Source organism: Stegastes partitus, unplaced genomic scaffold (genome assembly GCF_000690725.1).
Source record: "Stegastes partitus isolate 25-593 unplaced genomic scaffold, Stegastes_partitus-1.0.2 Scaffold209, whole genome shotgun sequence".
In the NCBI taxonomy this organism is placed as follows: Eukaryota; Metazoa; Chordata; class Actinopteri; family Pomacentridae; genus Stegastes; species Stegastes partitus.
In genome coordinates this window covers 212,303-233,486 of record NW_007577940.1, presented here as the reverse complement: position 1 = coordinate 233,486, position 21,184 = coordinate 212,303, and the positions used below count along the sequence as shown (strand labels likewise).

The following is a 21,184-nucleotide window of genomic DNA, read 5'->3' as shown; positions in this document are numbered from 1 at the left end:
TTATTATTATTATTATTGTAATTATGATTCTTTCAGGGGAGAGTATGAGAGAAATGATTACAGTCTGGAGATGTTTCTGATTTGAATGAAGCAGGAGTGGATATTTTGTTTGATCTGTGCTTCAAAGCTTCAATCTAAATCAAAAAGTACTCCCACATTTCTGGCAGTGGGTTTTATGTTACCGGACAAAGGACCAGGACTGTTAATAATGGGACTGATTTCTGTGTTTGTCGGACTGAACAATATCATTTGTGATTTTCAGCTGTTTCGTTGATGTTTGTGCCATGTAACAGTTTGTATCACTGAGACAGTTTGAAACAGCAGATCTTAGACTAAGAAAATAAAAGATGTAGGCACACAATTGAGAAACTTGGATAACAATGGCAAACAATAAGCATGTGCTGTCCGCCTACAGTGAAGGCGATGATGAATGATGAATCTGTGTCACCTTGTGTGGCAGAAATCTGTATTTTTTGGTTATTTCTAACCATTTTCGTTGTGTTTTAGTTGGTAAAAATATATATATATATATATACAGGAGGGTTTTGGTTTTTTTTTTCAATCTTCCTTACATATAGATTTTTTTTTTTTGCTTTTCCCAGTGAGTCAAAAGTGAAACTACCAGTTACACAATGTAAAGAAATGAGAATAAGATTTTTAAAAATTTTTATTTAGTCAGCAAATTGGATATTTTTTAAATCAAATAGTCAGAAATAACAGTAAAATGCAGAAATTTCTGTCAAATAAGGTGACACAGATTGACTGTCATTACTGTGCTGCATAAAAAATCTCTGAAGGCAACAAAAATTCCTCTATGCCAAAAAAAAGCAGTGTAAAGTAAACAGGAACTACAAATTATATATTGAACAAAACCAAATTATTTTTGACTATTTTAGGGGGGGGGGGAGAGTATTTTAATGTAAACTGTAATTATGCAGGTTACTGGCAAGTAACTGTTATTCTGTCATGTTTTTTAAACTTCCCAATTTATCAGAATCAAACAGCCTTTTAGAAAAAGTCACAGGTCAGACATGTCAGCCATATTCTATAACACTTTGTCTACTCTTCACTCTAAATATATCATAATATAGAACGCTACATCAGCTTTGTCAGGTCGTTCAGTTAACGGTGCAAAAGCAGCAGCGGGAGGTTAAAGGATGTAAATATTTCATATGAGCAAGTTTGTGTGTTGTGACCTATTTTCCAGGCAAAGTTTAAACGTGTTGCCTGATTTAGTTTAGTTCAAACGTGGCATGGAACTCACCCCCGTGCTGACTAATGACAGCATGATTCTCTCGTTGAGTGCCAGAGTCTCGCCTTGCTTCATCTTGATCCTCTTCTTGTCCAAACACTTCATAGCGTACCTGCCATTCAAACGCCAAATGGCACAGATTACACATGAGCAGGCAGCGCTGCGATGCTTGTTTCTGTTATTTTCTGTTTCCCTTACATTTTCCCTGTGTCGGCCTTCCTGCAGCCGTACACCTCCCCGAAGCCACCCCTGCCAATGATCCGATGCACACTGAAGTCGTTCATGGTGAGCTGAAGGAGGAGAGAGGAGCAGAGAAACATCCTTTAGAACTGCTTTCACCCCTAAAACAGCAAACCGACTGGATTTTCTTGTTTGTTTCAGATCAGTAAAGACTGCTGTTATAGCAGTTAATAGAAGTCTGACTCGTACTAAACAACTGATCCCACCTGGAGGATGGTGTCGGTCTGATTGCAAATGAACTCAAGCAAGTACTTGTGCTGTGTATGCTTTATGTATATGCACAACACTTGTCTGGAAGGGGTCAGTAAATTAATAATTTAAAAAATGCCTCTTTCTGCACTGTTTCTACACATTTTTCATTATTTTATCCTGTGATTTGGGAAAATCAATGTGTGATTTTAGTGTGAATTAACTCATTCAATACACTAATTTTTCCATCCATGATACTATAGGACCAAGTGGGTCATTTTATACAAAACCAACCAAATTTGAACAGAGTTCCCACGTAGCTGCTTTAGAAGTTGTTTTTCCAATGTATAATAACGTTAGCATATTTAATGCAAAATGTTACCATCATACTATAAATACAGTTTAAAAAAATAAATACATTTAAAAAAAATAAAATAAAATACATATATATATATATATATATATATATATGTGTGTGTGTGTGTGTGTGTGTGTGTATTTCTACGCCCCTGAAGGGGGTGGTTTGAAATTTGGTGCTTTTAAATTTGTGTTATTTAAGTACAGGGGACAGACTTATGAATTCAGGCATGAAAAATACATTTGATTGTTGTTAAAATCTGCGACCAAAGGTGTAACAATGGAAAGACAAAATCTGTTATTGTTTCACTCCACTTGTTCTTTAACCAACTTTGATATATCCTGTGATATTGATGCTTATAGTTTGAACAGCAAAACAGCAGCAGTTCAATGTTTATGACAGAGTCATAAAAACAAGCATTCGTACCCTGGATGTGTTTCTGTGTTCTCTGATAATTCACTGAAGAAAATTTACAAGCTTGAAGTTCATTCTAGACAAGCTTTCAAGGCTCATATCACCATGTGACACAGGTGGTTGGTCAAAACAAGCTGCAGCAAATGAAAGGTCTCATCTTCTAACCATGATTCCTTCTGTGTCAAAATAATTTTCTAATTTGGGCAAATCAGTTGATTCTGAAGGGGTCAGGTGGGAGGCACAGGCTGATTTTTCCAATAATGACACTTACGGCACTTGATAAATAGTGCTTATAATGACATATGTATTTGGAACACCTGAGAAAATAAATACAGACACAGGGTGCAGTAAAATGCTGCATGACTTGTTGTCAGTCACCCGTAAAAAAAAACGCTGTTTTGATCCAGCATGACTCACCAAATCTGCCCCACTGAGTTACCTGTCAGTCCACATCAGGTGATGTTTACACCTTTCGGTTGAGTTGTAATAAGTCAACAGAGCAAAATTAAAACGGTAATCTGAAGTAGATTACCAATGGAACACTAACATTCTCATCAACCTTTATATGTTTACCATAAATATCTGCGTACAAACAGGAAGGAAACCTGCAGTTTCCATGGCAAAGCATCCAAACTATAGGTGTGAAAGTGAATTGAAATGCTTTTACTCACGTGGATGTTGAGCTCCACATTCTTCCACTGGCAGAAACGAGTAAATTTGTCACTGGGGGGGGGGAGAAACGCACAGGTTAAAATGTGAATCGACTGTATGAGGCCAACAAACGCTGGAACTCCCTTAATCTTCCCCGTCTCACCTCTCGATGAACTTCTGGAAGATCTTCCCTCTCAAGCTGTCACAGATCTCCACTATGTATGGCTGCAGAGGGACACACAGAAACAGCAGCTCAGGTTTCACTGTCTGCTTGGCCGTCTTAATAACGATGTGATAAAAATCCTTTGCAAATGTCTGTGAATGTGTCTTCTGTGTATTGTTATAAAGGCAGAGCTGGACTGCTGTTAGGGTTTTCTCAGGTTGGTTCAGCCTTGTTAGAGTTTATGTTTTGTCTTTTGCGAGCCTCACAGACGCCTCTGTGTTCTATCTGAACATTTAATTCAAAGAAAAAATACAGGAAATAGTGACAAGTTGATGTCATATCTTTGAGGGAATATTTAGTCACTGGGGATAATTTTATACCCAGAATAACAACTGTGCTGTTGTCTTAAAAAGGGAATAGTTGATTAGATTTACTCTGCTCAAAGACCACTCTTGTCCATGTAGCTCTGTAAGATATTGCCCTGGGTGGCCTTTGGGCACTTGATGCTTTACACTCAATGTTAAATTAGCAGCTGTATGAATCTGAGAATGCAGAGTTTAAAAATAATGCTGGAAAACATACTATATTCAAACCCGGACAGGGTGATATGATGAAGATACAGAGAACTCCAGGAAATGGAAACTCCGACTGACCGAAAACGTCTCGACAAACTCTTAATAGTCACACGTTCAAAGTTATTTTCAACCAATCATATGACAGCCTTTAAGGAGTGGACAACCAGTTTCCCAGAATAGACGCAGTGGGGTTGGTGGACCTAGCTGAACACAACGTGTGTCACTTTTGGGGTTGTTAGTTTTTGTTTTGTTTTTTTTGTCGGACTGAAAGACAAGGAGATGAGCCCGCCGTCGCCAGCAAAACTGCTGTGGATTATAAGAGAAATATAATGAGTGTGTTTACATAGTCATGAGCATCCTGGCAAGATCTTCTTTTTGTTTGAATATGTGAACATCCAGAGTTCACAAACCTGAGGGTTTTACTATAAAGTGAGATTAAGGATTTGCGAGGTATGTTGAGTTGAAAGCCAGAACTTTCAAAGTCACAAAGGCAGAGGCTTCTCAATGGAGCCTTTTCAGTTCTAAAAACCTGCTAACAGAGTGTTGTTACACATGGTTTGGGACCACTGGTGGATGCACGTTTGCCATTTTTTCATGGAGTTCAAACTGGAGCAGAGAGCAAACATCACATTCTGAGTCAGTCAGCAGCTTGATGATCCAACCTTCATGTGGAGGATCACTGAGGAGGTCTGCAGCTTCCACCAGAAACTTTCACAGTGGAAAAGGCTCAGTCTCCGAGACCGGAGAAGGAACATCAGGTCAGAAGCACAAGGCACATTTTTCTTCAACATTTACGTGGTTGTGCACCATGGATCCAGGTTGGACTGTCAGAGAGATTTCTGCTGTGACACCCTGAGGTGTCTGAGGGAGAATATTTAGAGCAAATGACCTGAGCTGACTGTGATGGCATATGTGTCTGCCAGTGCATCGTGTAGTGATTACACTCAGGTTTTTTGGCCACAACAACACAAACTGCGCTCTCCACCTGGCTGGCTTGCCAGATTTGTCTCCCTGTTACTTCCTCCTCCTCCCCAAAATTAAATTCAAGAGCCACTGTTTTGACACAGTTTAGGACATCTTTTGTTGTGCTTGACATGTTTACAGAACAGGACTTCTGTTGACGACTAAACGTGGATTGCAGCCAAATTTAAATCAAGTTGGATTCTTACTTTAAAGATGACTTTTTGCATTTTTGCCCATGTTAGATAGAGACAGCAAGAATAGATGGGAAATGTGCAAAAGAGAACAGGAAAATGTCAAGCCATCAAGTTTCAGATCAACTGAGAATTGAACCAGAGGCTCTTTGTTTAAAGACATCTGCACTCATGAGATGTGTGCCCTCACCCCATGGTCATCGGGTTGCCCCCATAAGGGACAGTGTCAGAATTTTTTGATTTTACTGTGACCATAACATAATCACATTAGTCACCAGCCGTTGTGACTGATGTGTGTTGGTTTAATCATAGTGAGGACATTTTGGCCACCTCTCACAACTTCAAAGCACTATTTAAGGGCTCAGACTTGGTGTTAAGGCAAACTTGTTCACACAAAAGTGCTTCAAATAATACAGAAAAATCAAGAGATAAGGTAGGAATACAGTTTAGGTTGGGGTTAGTGGATGAACTATTTCAACAAGTGTCCTCACAAGTGCCAAAAACTTGGGGTTGTTTGTGTGTGCATGTCATTCGCACCCTCAGATGTGCAAACTCACACGGACTGACTAGCATTATTTAAGTTTGTTTTATCATGTCCTTCTTGGCAATTTCATGCTGCATTATTTATGTCATTTACCAAAAAAAAAAAACACGTCACAATCAGAAAAGGTCTAACAGTTAAAATATGACTTTGCTTGTGACTTGGAATGAACTACAGCCATGTTATCTGCATGTCTTGTGCTGTTCAGACACAAACTGGCAGCTGTTTTACCTGAAAGAGAGTTGGGGGAACTTGTTTCTTCGTCAAGTGAGTCTGCACATGGTCCACTGCTTTCTTGGAAAATGGCTGCGACACAGAGTAGGAAATAAAATGAAAGGTCATTAAAAATGCAGCTTCACCAGTGATTTCAGTTCTGTTTTCTCTGCGCAAGGACGTCCTGGTGTAACATGAGCTGCTCTGTAGCCACCACCGACAATAATATCTGTTTGTGTGTGTGTGTGTGTGTGTGTGTGTGTGGGCGGCGTGTTTAATAACTTCCTCCCTTCAGACAGCAGCGCTAACTTTACTTTACATCCCAAACTGTTGCCTCACAGGACAAAAGCTGTGCTGTGATGTGTGGATGTGTGTGTTTCTGTGACTGTGGACTCGTTCCAGTCGATTCTGTTAGAGGCAGAGGGATTTGAGGGAAGCCTGGAGAGGTCCAAAAACACTGTAAGGATTTCCCATCATCACACTGGGTCCCCACAGAGCAGTCTTCATAGAGTATCTTACATTAAATCTACGTTTTTAGAGTTCGTAAATCACATGTACATGATTCCAGTCTCAGTCTTTATTGTTGTTGTCTTTATTTAGACAAAATGATGCAGCGTCACTTCAAGATTCAAGATAAGCTTTATTTATTTATATTTATAACCTCATATAAAGTTACTACCAGGGATGTTACTGAAAAATCGTCAATTGATTCATAATTTAAATACTAATTGAAGCATAAAGTTGGTTATACAAATAATAGAGCACAACAAAAAACAGATTTGGACTTTGGACTAAAGTGAATGTAAAACTGATGTTGTTGAGCTCAAATGTGTTTCTAATTCCTGATAATTTCATGCATTTATCTTCTGTACTTAGGAAGTTATGAGGGCTTAAAAACACTGGAAAAAATAAGTCAAATTCTATTTTAAATTCCACCCCATCTCATATGTTCTTCAGGAGGCCCATAACTCTGAAAATCTTCACAAAAGGAAGGAAACATTTTGCATAGCTTTATTAAATATACTAAAGGCGTTGCACATAAAAGATCAGCTGATTTCTGAGGAGGTCAGATGAGAACTTTTTCATAGCTATAGTCCAGAATGAATTTAATTTAAGAGAAAACTAATGAAAGGAGATAACAGCTCTGTGATAAGCATTTTCGATATAATCTGAGATTTTTTTTAAACTTCCAAATAAATTCATTATTCAACAAAAGAATTGGCAGGTCAAGAGGTTAGAATAGCTAATGATGAATATTGGAGCAACAACATTAGTTCATTAATTGATCGCCAGATACATATCTGCAACCAGCCTGAGAATAGAGGCATTATCTAAGACCTTAAATGTAGAAATGTCAAGAAATCCTCAGTTAGTTTTCAATTTGTGAGGATTTTCTGCATTTTTCCTTTTATAAATTGAACTTAATTCAGGGATTTTTATATTTATGACTATTTGATGACTTTGGCCTTCCGAAAACATTTAAGAGAAGCATTTTACAGTCAAAATGTTCAAGAAGATAATCTTGATTGCAGCTTTAGTTGCAATTCTCAGATATATTTTATAGACCTGTAGAAACAAACTTATCCAAGATTTTACAAGAAAAATGTGTTTTTCTTTTTCTTTGTTGTCTTCTGATCATCTAACAAGCTCAGACTTCTCTTGTAACTAATTAAGAGGGGGATTAGAGAACCCCTGCAGCCTCAGGTGTTTGTCTGCATGTACTTGACCCAGAGAGAGCGAGTGACGTGCTCACATGTGAACAGGACAGCAGCTCCTTCATGATGTAGCCGTCGTAGATCTGCCGGCTGCGGCTCAGCCTCTCCTCCTCTGAGTCCAGCTTCTCGTAGTCCTTAATCTGAAACGGACACACACAAGGTCAGTGTAGTGCCATGACAAAACAACACAAAGCGCTTCCTGGGAGGCCTTAATCTGAACGAGGGGATCGGAGGCCTAATCTCTCACACATCCCATGATGCCTTCTAATCCCGTTGACACTCGGGACACTGCGGACTTACTTCTTCGTAGAACTTGAGCTGCGGCACGGCCTCGTCGATCTCGTTCATACAGAAGTCTTTGAATAGTAGGAAGCCTGTGAGACACAAAGAGAGAAACAGTGATCAGAAACAACCCTGTTACTGATCCCATCATTGACGTTGACATTGACAAATCTGTTGTTTTCTGTGTATTTCATGGAAATGGGGGAAAAAATCGATCTGTTGGTCTTGGCAAGGGCATAAAGTTCAGTTGTATGAGCAAATTCCAAGCGTTCTCCATCCCCAGATCATACACACCCTATCATATTCCTGCAGTGTTTCGTGCAAATAAGCTGTCGTTACAATGAAGAAAATACATCTTGTTGCTGAGTAATCATAAAAGTTGCTGGTTTCACATTTCCTGGAGCTGTGAAGTGTTGGTGGTCAACACAAAACATGAAACTTTGTACCACAGGATGTTGTGATTCAATGTTTTCAAATGATTATTTGGTCCATAAAAAAGCTCTACATCCACAGCCTTTTATTACCTGTCCACACCTAAGTGTCTTCACAACTACAAACCTAACCTAGTGGACACAGAGGTCTCACTGATGAAACATTTACTCCAAACTTAACGGGCACCATGTCAAAGAAGTTGCATTTTGTTCAAACAGATGGACAAAAGTCCAGTGTAAACTTTACAAACAGCAGTTTGTACATCACAGCTCACCAACCAACACAACAGAGCATCTAAAAGCAGCAGCTAACTTGTCTGTATTTTCAGTAATCGTATGAATATGTGCAGCTGGTCTGCTCACTGTCTGTTCTTATCATTCCGTATAACACAGTCAGGTTCAAATGATTTAATGTGCTGCAAATACTAGCTTTTTATGTTGATTTAAAATGTATTTAGGCTAATGAGGCTAGCCTGTAGAGTGCACTTAGTTTAACACTGTGGAACATTTACTTCATCTAAATGAATTGAAACAACTGATGGGTTGAAGAGGAGATATGATTTCAGTTGACCAAGATTTTCTCACTGAGCCTAGTGCAAGAAAATCTTTATATTCTTGTCATGAATCTTTTTTTTTCCTGGGAGGTCAGTTGTACAAGCATCCCAGCAAACACACCTGATAAAGTGTTTATCAGCCTGGAGGCTTGTGTGTTTGTCAGATTTGACCATGTATGAGGCTGCCTTTAAAACAGGGATTTGCATTAATTTTGTGTAAATAAAAAAAACAAATTAATTTAATTGTATATTGGCACTTGGGTGTCAGAAATAAGCAGAACATATTAGCAATACAGCAGCTGATGACATGGCTCCAGTGCAACACTGCACTGGGAAAGATTTTTTATTTTTTTTTTTTAAAAAGAGAAATGATTTAATATAAGATTAGATGCTGAAGACGTCTTCTGAAAGCAAATATGAGAGGCTGTCAAGGGACATGGCAGTTTGAGTATTACAGGTGATGTGACTGTGCAGGATACACCATAAACATGAAAGGAGGACACAACCATTTAGTGTATTAGCCTTAATAATGGATTGAGGTTGTCTTGTTCTTACAGCAGCTAATTCTTCTCTCCGGTCTACAAATGTACCCACACACACAGGTCATAATTACTGAAAATGGCACCAGGCATTATTTGGCTGAACGTCACACACTCTGTGCTGCTCTCAAATGCACCGACGGCGGATAAAAAGCTCACGACATGTCGCCAAATCCACACTCGGTGAAACATCAATCTGAGGAAGAAGAGGAGAGGTGGGGGCAATAAAAACGCATCAATACTGCTTGCAGAGATGAGACGCGCTGTTGCCATGGTAATTGCCTCTGTGGCTACCGGCTATGTGTGAACGATGCTGTAGAGACACAGAGATGAGATGTACAGTAGAACGCGGTGCTCTCCGGGAGGCCCGGCCCAACAGTTACGCTCGTCCCCTGCCTGCTATGTAACATTAACATATCACTGGGTTCAGAGATACCTGTGGTCACAACAAAGACGCACATCAAGGGGACGGAGACAAATAGAGACAAGAGACAGAGAGCGCTAATGAGCTAAGCAGCAGTGTATACAGACTGGTGACAAATTAAAGGAAAAACCTGTGCGCTACAATCTTCTTTTCCTGCCTTTAGGTGAATTTTTATGCATAAATGTATATCTTTTCTGCATCAAATGAAGCGAATGTGTATTTATTTAAAGGAAAGCACTAAATTTAAAATATTACAGAATAAATATGGAGCTATTTTCCACAATACATTTGGTGGTTGTCATATTTTTAAAATAAAGAAAAGATCCAGTGGTGAAGAAACACAATAGGGGTTAAGAATTCAGGAAATAATACTGGTGTTTTTTTTTTTTGTTTTTTTTACCTATCATTGTTTTTATCCATATGTATGTATGGGGGGTTATATTGTTTGAGATGTTTTTGTGATGGAAAAAAATATATAATTGGGTTGTATGTACCTTGAGGAGAATGCATCTAATGCTGAAAATCTCATAAAAATACATAGTAAAAAAATAAATAAAAAAATTCAGGAATTCAGGAAATGTGTTGCTCCACCATTGTTTACTTATTTGGGATCCAAAGCTAAGTTCTGTAAAACACATGCTCAGGATTTTGAGATTTTCATGTTTTCAGAGGTGGAATTTATTTATTTTTTTAATTCTCACCCAAAAAAACAAAAAAATAAAATGTTTTTTTAAAAATCCATTTTAAGGGTTCAATATCTCCAGAAATATAAGTCCAACAAACACAAAATTGTTTCCTGCAGATCCAAATGATGGAATGGCAAAATACATACAGGCAGAATTGTTCAACTTTTGTGGTGCTACGAATGAGTCCACATCACTGTATTGTCAAAACATCAAAAAACTTGAACCTTATCTTTCCAGATTTGCCACACATCAAATTCTACTGTTGTTAGAGGCCTCAAAAGTTGGTCAAATGTCAGCCAAAAACTGGATTCTTAGTCAGAAACTATGGCTACCTCCATACTTACACTTACAGGAACTTTCTGCAGTAAAGATGCCACCCTTGTTTGTAACTTGCACACATCACATCACACAATTCAGACTTGGACAATTTAAGGCAATTAAAACCGCTGCAGCTTTTCTGGCAGCACGTGGCCTAACACCTTACTAAGACACCTTTCTAATGTAATTTGTCACCTGTGTGTGTGTGTGTGTACATGTTGCATGTGGCTGAACAACAGCAGCGCTCAGTGTTTGTCGTCCTCTCTGTGGCTTTGCCTGATCAGCATCGCATATTAGCAGAAATAGACGGCTAACAGGATCTAGCTCTCGACACAGATCGTGGTTCTGGACGGTCACTCTAACCTTCCTGAGGAGATCACGTGTGTGAGTGCAGCGGGTGTTTAAATAACTCTCAATCATTAAGAAACTCATTTAGCAGCTCTGGCTGGCTTTTACATTATTCGCTGCTGATGCACGTACCAAACCAGCAGCACGGTTCATTTCTCAAGGCCCGGGGTTGTCTCAGGTAAAGTGGTACAGCCAGATGTCACAGATTTTGCTTAACTCTGCACACCCCAAAACTGGAGGTGTAAAAGCTGTTTTCTTTATAATTATTTTTTCGTAAATGCTAAAATTACGCTATTTATCAAAGCAAGAAACTGTGAAAACAGAGACGATACACAACTACAGCCAGAAGGCGTCCCTCCGAGAAACACCTGAATATTCTAATCTTCAGAATGTATCGCAGGGCTGTTGTGTTAGACTGCACTGTTTTAGCTCTGTGTAGCTAATAAACTGGAAAGTGAGAGCGTATGAGAGATAAATCCTCTTTTCTTTTCTTTTTTTTTAAAGTTCCAAGAAAATGTCAGATTCAGGCAGATTTAGGAGCTGACATGTAAAAACAGACACATTTGGGACCTGTTGGGGTTTAACTCTCTGAACTCTGGCTGTGTCTATGCTCCTGTCTCATTTTTTTCTCACTGTAGGTTCTTTATTCACTGCGGTGCAAAGTCCTGCACCTCTGTGGAAACAGTACAACCATGACGAGAAGGAGAGAGAACATCAGATTCTCCTCTCAGTCTCTCTTGCTGTCTCTTCTCTGCTCTGACAGCATGCAGTTCACATAAAAACCATGAATTTGACATTGTCATGGTTTCTCCGTTGCGTGGAGGAGTTTAGACTGTTTCATATTTTACAGGATTTGGCACAAATATGTGACAAGTTGAATAAAGAAATTTTAACTTACTAACACAATTTTAGGCATATTTTTGTCTATTTTTCTTGGTGATGTATGCGACATGTTTAAATTTTTATTTTTTTGCTTTAACAGATAGTGTTATGTTGGCAATACTTTAAAGACAACATACTTTTAAAACCCGGGCTTCAGAGGGTTCGTAGGCAATGTGTCTTCACGAACAAAACATTGAATTTTCCATTAGAGAAAAGTAAAAAAAATATAGATTTGAGTGCTGTTAATTGTAGTTGTACTGTACAAAGAAACATGTTGAAAATTGCATGTCTGTGCATGTCTATGTAGCGACTAAATTTCGACGAGTAGATAAGAAAAAAGGGAGGCTTCTTTTTTTAAAGTATGACATTAGCTTTGAAGAAGTAAATAAGTACAGTGTGTCTCTATTTGAAACAGGCCTTTGTTCTCTTTGCAGCTGAGACAAAGAAAGGCCTCAACAGTTTAAGCTTTAAGTGTCATTTAGTTGTCAAAATCAGACACAGAACAAACAGAAAATGAGCTTCTAAGCATCTAAAAAGTGGCTTTTGTTTCAATTTAGCGGCCTCACTGATTCAGTTTGAAAGCCCTCTCGGAGCAGAAGCCATTTGTTTAGGGCCTCACGTCTCCTATCATCCATTCTCACTTCTTCCCCTCCGCTTTATCTCTGCTCCAGACGTGATGCATCATTTCCCCTCCGCTCCAGCGCTGACACTCAGCCTCATACAAATAAACGTCCTCACATGCATCCACACATGGTGTATGTACACAGCCAAGTGCACAGGGCATCCTTGTTTGCGGAATGGGTGCTACTGACAACTCCCCCCCTCTACCTCCTCCTCCCAAAACACACACACAAACAGGTTTTCAGCAGCGAGGACTAAACGTGCGAGCGTGGTATTAGGAGAGAGGGGAAAAACGGCAGCCCTTACATCACCAAGACTTAAGGATTAACCTTAATCGCTGAACACTTCAACACTGCCCAGCTAATTCAACAAATGGCCTCTTCCAGGGAACACACACGCGCACACACACACCTATACACACACACACACACACCTACCTACACACACAAAGCTCAAATCAGACGCCAGTTCCTCTGAGCTTTGTCTCATTAGCGAAATCACCTGAACTGTCTAAAAATACTGAGCTAGCTTGTTCTCCCTGCTGCCTCTGTCTTCCATCAGCACTGGCAACAGTTGGCTTCACAGCATCGAGCAGGTCGGGCTGATGGTGAGCCGGCTGCATGGCTGCAACGTTGCAGTCTGCACGGCCTCTGACACAAACCAGGGCTGCGGCTTATGATGATTCTCACTATTGATTATTGCTATGGTTCATGAAACATCAGTGAAAAATGCTCATCAGTGTTTCCTTGAGTGCAAAGGGTGTCAATAAAATGCCTCATTGAGTCTGACTGCGATTCGAATAAGCAAAAACATGCATTTATTATAAAGGGAGACAAGAAAAGGTAGAAAACTCTCTAATGTGACACTAAAATGATTGAATTAATTACTTTGTGAAGCTAGGGGTATGCACATATGCAACCATTCACTTATGGTCTTTTAGCGTTAGCCTGATAGCAAACCTTAGCATTAGCCTAGCACTGTCAGCAAAATGAGCTCCAACAACAACACGTGTAATTCAGGCATTTCTATTGTAACAGAGGAAACTGTGAGAGATTGCAGTGTTTATTACAACTTCAGAAACATCTCTTGTGTTACCTTCAAAATACAGCTCTCCTCTGCAAATGCATTTGTCTGACCTCATCTGTTCTGCAGGAGTTTCACTGCTGATTGGCTTTTACTCACAACATGCAACCAATCAGATAGCGTTGTGGGGGAAAACTGTTTAAGACCACAAAGTGACTGCAAAAAAAAAAAATATGCTCATCACTATTTCCTTGAGTGCAAAGCATAGTCATTGAACACTCCAAAATATGAGACAAGGAAAAGTGGCACTAAAATAATTTGATTAATTAGTTGGTGACCGTCTTTCAAACTGATGCGACCAAATGTGAGAATTTATTGTTTTTGTTTTCTTGACAACTAAGTAAACTGGGTTAAAGTTGGACATGACATTTGAGTATGTTTTCTGATGTTTTATGGCCTCAATCATCCATTACTGATATTTACACCAATAAAAAAAAGTGTCAATTGCAGTTTCCCAGAGCCCAAGTTCTGTCTGACCAACTGCACAAACACCCAAAATAAATGAAGCACACCGTTAAAAACAATAAAGAAAAGACGTAAATCCTCTCATTCATGAAAACAGAACAAATGAATGACGTGGCACTCGCTGTAGTGCGACAACCTAACAGAGTGGACAAAATGTGTGCGATATGTACATTGCACAGCTTCCTGATGGATTATTTGGGAGCAGGAACATGTGTCCACTGTTTACTTGGCAATCATCGCAGCAGAGGATAAAAAAAAGATTATCACATGATATCTTCTGGGAGTTGTAAAATCCTGTCTCATCAGGTTATAAATGCCTGTAAAGTGTTTGGCATTTGAGGAACCTTTGTCTTTGTTGGAACAACCAGATGCTACAGCTAATCTACAAAACATGTTCTGACCTGCATGTAGTGAATCCAGGTGTTCTCCATCTTTTAGAGCTTGTGTGGCCACGGTGAACCCCATCTTCTACGAGCTTTACAAGTTCAATGACCATCTACGTAACATTAGGAAAGAGCTTGGATGCAGAAATGCAATTGCAGAGCTACTTAGCTCTCAAACATTTACATGGGATTGATTTTACTTGTATATTATGTAGGAAAATGGTAACAGATTGGGATTTTGTATCTGCAGACACTGAACAATAAATGATTCGGACTGGACCAGGTACATTCCCTGAGTCTCTTCGGGACACAACATAGCAAAGCTCAGGAGGCGAAAGGCCAGACAACCTATACCAGCGGTCTCCAACCTTTTTTGCACCACGGACCAGTTTCAAGCAAGACAGTTTTCTATAGACTGGTCATTGTGCACAAAACAAACAATCATTTATCTATTGAAAAAGTGCTGCAAACGAATAAAATTACTTTTTATTGCTAAATATGTATTTACTTTTTCTTCTGTCTCAGCATCAGGTCTCTCCCTCTTTTCAAACAAGTCCTCCAGAGAAGTTAGTTTAACAGCTGAGGATGAAACCTGATAGAGTCAAGTGCGGGAAACAAGCACAGGCAGAAATGACGAGAAGACGAGCGAGTCATTTTTAAAAACACCTTGCAGACTCCAGTAGAAATAAAGTAAAGGAAGAAAACGTTATTATTCTTTCTGTGCGGACCAGTACCGGTACCCGCTGGTTGGGGACCGCTGACCTATACTGTTTTGTTGGTGTAAACCACAGATAAGTCTAATTGTTTTTCTTTTTTCTTGGCTTTTCCAAACATGGCAGCTGGTCCCTGGGTCCTCCCCCCGGACATCACGCATGATTAGCTGAAGACCAACATGGAGTCTGTCAAGTTTCTCAGCCAAGTCACAGCAAGAATACAATCACCTAATCTGACACAGTCCTCATTTTACAATCTCTCAAAATATTGAACCTGCTATTTAAAAAAAAAAAAAAGTAAAACAAAGCACTGCATCATTAATGTTACCTTGTTCACAATCCAACATTTTGCTCCTCATTGTCTGTCTACTCTGTCAATGTTATCTTTCAGGAAGTGCACACCTCACCACATTTTCACTGGTGATTCATTCACACTTATCTCATGTGAATATGTTTGGTCAACACCGGGTCAACACTCAACAAATAAGCACGCATTTCAGAACCACTTAGTACACAGCATACCTTTACCAAAAAAAACTCCCCCCCCCAAAAAAAAACCTTTCTTCCGCGACGATTCTACTTTTGTAGATGTACTTTTTTAAATAGCTCATTGAAACTTAATTTGTATTGAAGACGTAAACGGGCTGCTGTTTATTCTGAGGTGAAAAAATTGGTTTATTTATCATCTACTCGATTTACGGTAAAGGGGGGAAAAAAAAAATTCCTATTGAAGGGTGATGTGAGCGAGGGGATGACTTGGCTGTGTTGCATTATACATACGCTGACCTTTACTTGTGGAATAGAGCCGGCACCGAGCACACCACACTGTGTTTGTGTGCTGCACAGTGAGGCAGATCTTCATTCAAGCACAACTTCAGAATCTGCAAACAATGTTAAGTATTCTCCCAGCCTTGCTGCTCTGTTGCCCCACGGCGTGAGCAGACGGTGGACCCTCACTATGAGTTCAATCACAGAGGTCTAACTGCGTCTTTTGATTTGTGATGTCATAAAACAGGTATAAGAAACGACACTGTCACGGCCTGAAATAAATCCACAACAAAATGGCTCCAGCAGAACATACATGCTGCTTGTTTTCAACTGCATTGTGAAGTGGCTTTAACTCCAGGCTGTTTTTCTTTTTCTTTTTTTACATACAAGCTTATACAGCGATCGCTACATGCCTTGAGGATGGGTTTTCACATATGTAGTTGTTGTGCATGTAGGTAGCACTGCGTGTTGTTGCACAATTTAGACAATCAAGGTCATGTTTAGTGTCTACTAAGAAAGCCATTTGTCTGCATTGGAAGGAAATTCTCAGTCAAGAAAACTGAGAAGAAACACTCACAAAAGGCAAGTACACTGACATTTTTTTATTTTTTTTTTAAATCCAATAAATTACAAGAACGCATTTCACACAAAAAGATGTTATGTAATATTGTTCCCTTTTGTCCATTAGTGTAACACCTGGCAGATATCTGTAAGTAAAACCTGAATATATAAACTAGAGCTGTAACTGTTAATTAATTACCAAATTTGATAATTAATTGATGAGTTTAAGCAAACAGAAAAGTCTTAATTTTGTGTTTGCAGCTTCTGAAATGTGTTTCTGGTTATTTTCTTTCTTTCTGACAATAAACTGAATATCTTTGGGTTGTGGACAAAATAAGCCATGTGTCATGTTTGTGTTGGTGAAACACTCACTAACAAAAATAATTATGTAGCCCTTGTATATACCGATCCAGATACATAGTCCCTTACAAAACTACTTATCTTTTGATCAATGATACATGACAAATAAAAGCAACAAATCCACATTTTAACCCTCTGAATACCAAGCACCTTTTTTTTTTTACTGCAACAAGTCCTGCATCCCACAACCGTGGCTAGAAGTAGAGAGAAGTCAGATATCTCCTGTCTCATATGGCACATTGGAATGCCACAAGACATAAAAAGAAGAATGATGAATTTCTTTGATTATCTGTTTTAAAACATTCTACTACTAACTACTCTCCACATCAACACTAAACAGAAGTTTCACCATGCTGAATGTATCTTCCAACAACTTGCTCCTCTGATAGGATTTCTGAACCATGCTGCACTCATTTTATTGATCCACATCCTGCAGCTCACCTGAAAACTCTCTGAATTTTTGACAATTGGTCAGAGCTCGATCAGTCTTCTAAACCAGTTGTGCCGAAGTGTTTTCTGGTTTTTATAAGATCTGGTTTCACATCTTGTAGCAGACTCAGTTCACGGAAAATTCACAATATGTGATTTTCATTAAATGTGCCAAATTTCAGCCTGGATTTGGTTGTTTTTGCAGACAAAGTTGAAACACATGATCAGTTCAAGGACCGTTGGAAAGTTGAAAATTCTACGATTCTGTTTACACAGTTTCCAATTCTGATAAATTATGAAATTTTGGTGATAAAAAATAAACAGTCACCATTTTTTCATTGATTAAACTTCTAATTAAAAAATAAACCAACTGATTCATTTAATTTGAGGGTATATAGAAATACCAGATGACTGGAACAAACAAATGACCTGGAACGAACTATGCTGGAATAAATGAAGAACTGCTTCATGGTGTAAGTGCTACTTTTAAAACAAGTGCCCCCTGCTAACTTTAAAGACACTTTGGTTATGAAAATGAGACCATTTTAACCAACATTTGAGAGTCTATTTTATTGTAAAATACCCTGTTGCCAGTATGAAGCTTTGAAGACAGCGTCTAACTTCATCAACATGGGACTGTTTGAACAAATCAAAAAGCGGATGTCTCGTCCTGGAGCAACTCTGTGTACAAAAGCTGTTGCACTCAGTCTGCTATACGACACTATCTGGGCTCTCAACATCTGAACACACTGCATTTGCCGAGTGAATTTAAGCAACTTAGATCAACATGTAAACACCCTGACACTTTAATTCAACAACAAAAATACACACACAACATGCTGAGAGGAGTAAGCAAGTCCCCACACACGAAGCACAAAGGATGATTTATACATGTGATTTACAACCTAATTGGCTAACTAGACACACAGGACACAACAATAAAGACTGAGAGCATATGGAGAGCGTCTGCTGGCCTCCTGGCTGAGCTTAAACAGCTTTATCACATCAACCTGCATGTTCACGCTGGTTCATTTAGACTAATATTTGGAGCCGACAGTATCAGTCCCCACAGAGAAAGATGTGATCACTACAGAGGGGTTAACCTTTAACATATGGACGATTTTCATATTTAGAACAGATGAAGACAAATGTCCAGTCAAGTCATCGTTACTTATAACGCACATTTAAATCAACGCCCATTTGTCATATATGCACATTTCCATATGTAGATTCATCATGTTTGGTGTATAGCCTGTATGAGACCTTTATTATTATATCTTTATTTTTATAGCCCTATTGTACTTTTGTAATTTCTTGTCCTGCTTCTTTCATGTCTTATCTGTACCCAGCTGCTACAACATGTAAATCAAGGGATCAGAAAAGTCTATCTTATTTATCTTATCATATATAAGCCATGTTTTTAAAAGTAAACCTAAACCTAAGCTGAAAAGTTTAAATGCTGGAGTCCAAACCCCACAGTATTATGTATAATGTGAATCTATCAGCATAATTTACATTGCAGGGATTAAAAAATTACATAAAATGTAATAAAATACTTCTTTACCTGACTATAACACATATTAGGTGGGAGATCCCAGAGTACTACTACTTATGGAAATTACAACTAAAGTATATAAATGTAAGCCTAAGACACTACAGTACTAATAACTCAAGTGCTAGGACCCTGGATTCCCTCAATCCTGTATGAGAATTCTTTGTTTTGGATTTTTTTTTTGATATGCATTGATTTGTGCTTCTGGTGTTTGTTAAAAGCAATGTTAAACACATGTTTAAACACAATTATGTTCACACATAATTACACACACAGAGAAGAGAAATAGTGAAGCAAATAGTAGCCGTCAGAAAATGTTCCTTTAATATTACCAGAAGGTTCAGCAAACCACAACCTTTACAGAACCTGAAAGGTAGTTACTATTTGCTACAGGCTGGTCTATATGAACTGCAGCACTAATTCCAACAAACAGAAACCTTCAAAGAACATTCTCTAAAGGTTTCCTGAAGGTTACCTGAAGGTTCAGTTACAGCAACCTTTAGGGAACCTTCAGGGGATGCTGCCTGAGGGTTACAATTTGCTGCAGGGCTGGTTAATATGGACTGCAGCACTCAGTACAGCAAACAGGAACCTTTAGGGAACGTTCCCTGAAGGTAACATTAACAGTAACAATCAGAGAACCCACAGGGATCGTTCAGAGAAAGTTTTCTGAACATTCCCTGAAGGTTACCATTTTCTGAAACGTTAGGGAGCCATCAGGGAATGTTCAGAGAAAGTTCCATGAATGTGCTGTTAATGTTACAGTTTGCTCCAAGCATCTCAATGTGGACTGCAGGACAGTAACCCTCAGTAACATTAATGGAAGCTTTACAGGACATCCCCAAAAGGTTACCGTTTGCTGGGGAGAGTCCTGCACTCCACATTAACCGTCTCAGTGCCAATAACAGAATGAGCCCCAGTTCAGCATCATCGGATCCAAACCAGACAAACCAGAGATGTCACCAAACATGTTTCTTTATCATAAAAAAAAAAAAAAAGGCTCCTACATTACCCAAGATGCAAATTGATCACCAGCTGTTTGGTCAAAACATTCAGGTGTATCATGTCAGAAGCAGCTAATAGAGCTTCCGTCTCCTCACCACCTCAAAACAAACACAACTGAGATCACAAGGACATTTATTCAATTTCTCTCACTCCCTCTACACAACTAAATGCAAATACTTTCCAGGGCCTCAAGTCAGACATGCGACTAAATATCTGTCAAATGCAACTAATTATTTTTATTTGCACGTGATAAACCTCAACACGAGCGTTTACCATCAAACAAAACCTTGATGTGACACCTCGTGTCCTTGAGGTTGCAGGTGAGAAGACGAGTGTCGGTGTGTGTGATAGACGCAGCTTTTAGAGCAGAGCGGCAGAAACACTGCTCAGCTTAGAGGCTGAATCCTTCTGCTTGAGTCAGCTGAAGTGTGAAAACACAACAAGCACTTTCTCTAAAGGCAACCGCGACAGTTTGCTTAAGTACAAAACTATACAAGGTCAAGAGCAACTTAAATGAAACGAAAATGTATGGAACTCTGCTGTAGATGCTGATACATCAGTGCAACACACACCGATACACCGTTTACGTACATTACTGTGGAGCAAGTGTTAGCAATAATCTGGAAAACTGTTTAAGCCACAAATAATTGGCTATTTACATTTTTGCAACCTTTATGTTTCACACTACTCAACACATCACCTCACCAGAAAGATATTTCACCGTTCTGAAAGTATTTGCCAACAACTTGCTCCTCTGTATATTGTTTCTGTTGTTTTTAGCCAACCAGTTTAAATTGTTCTTTAAAATTTGTGTGCACTTTACCCAACTTCTCTGTACTGTTTTTGACATATTTTGTTTGTTTTTATCCTGGTGTATTTTGCATTCCATCGTTTTATCTCAGATTTGTTTTTTCTTTTTTTAACCTTTGCCTGTGAAGCACTTTGACTACATCTGTGTCTGATAAGGTGCTGCATAAATAAACTTGCTTGCCTTCCCTGTACTGCTGGCAGTGCATACAGAGGTGGACAAAGGAACATGAACATGGACATGGCAGTGGCAGCGGGGCAGCAACGGTGGCAGCGGCCCTGGAATCTCACCAGAAGTATTTCAGAAGCTGCAGTTTGTGGTTTGGTTCAATCGAACACATTAGGTGTTTGTTATTTTAGTCCCAGCCGACACGGATTCCTCACAGTGTAGTAAATCTTGCAGGCTTACAGGTGTTGACCTTATTGTGTTGGGTAGGCGTACACTCTGTGTTTGTACTGACTTGCTATTCATAATGTTTGTATTTGAACTGAGCATTAAAACAAATGA

General features: G+C 39.0%; 1 protein-coding gene across 1 annotated transcript in view; it reads right to left on the bottom strand.

Moving 5' to 3' along the window:
• Positions 1–21,184, bottom strand: part of grk3 (G protein-coupled receptor kinase 3) — an 80,670-nt gene that overhangs the window by 27,751 nt on the left and 31,735 nt on the right. Inside the window, exons 3-9 of the mRNA XM_008280769.1 lie at positions 7,766–7,839; positions 7,504–7,605; positions 5,769–5,843; positions 3,268–3,329; positions 3,125–3,176; positions 1,451–1,542; positions 1,265–1,364 (exon numbers count right to left, since the gene is read on the bottom strand). Coding sequence (XP_008278991.1) covers positions 1,265–1,364; positions 1,451–1,542; positions 3,125–3,176; positions 3,268–3,329; positions 5,769–5,843; positions 7,504–7,605; positions 7,766–7,839 — 557 coding nt within the window. The remainder of the gene's footprint in view (positions 1–1,264; positions 1,365–1,450; positions 1,543–3,124; positions 3,177–3,267; positions 3,330–5,768; positions 5,844–7,503; positions 7,606–7,765; positions 7,840–21,184) is intronic.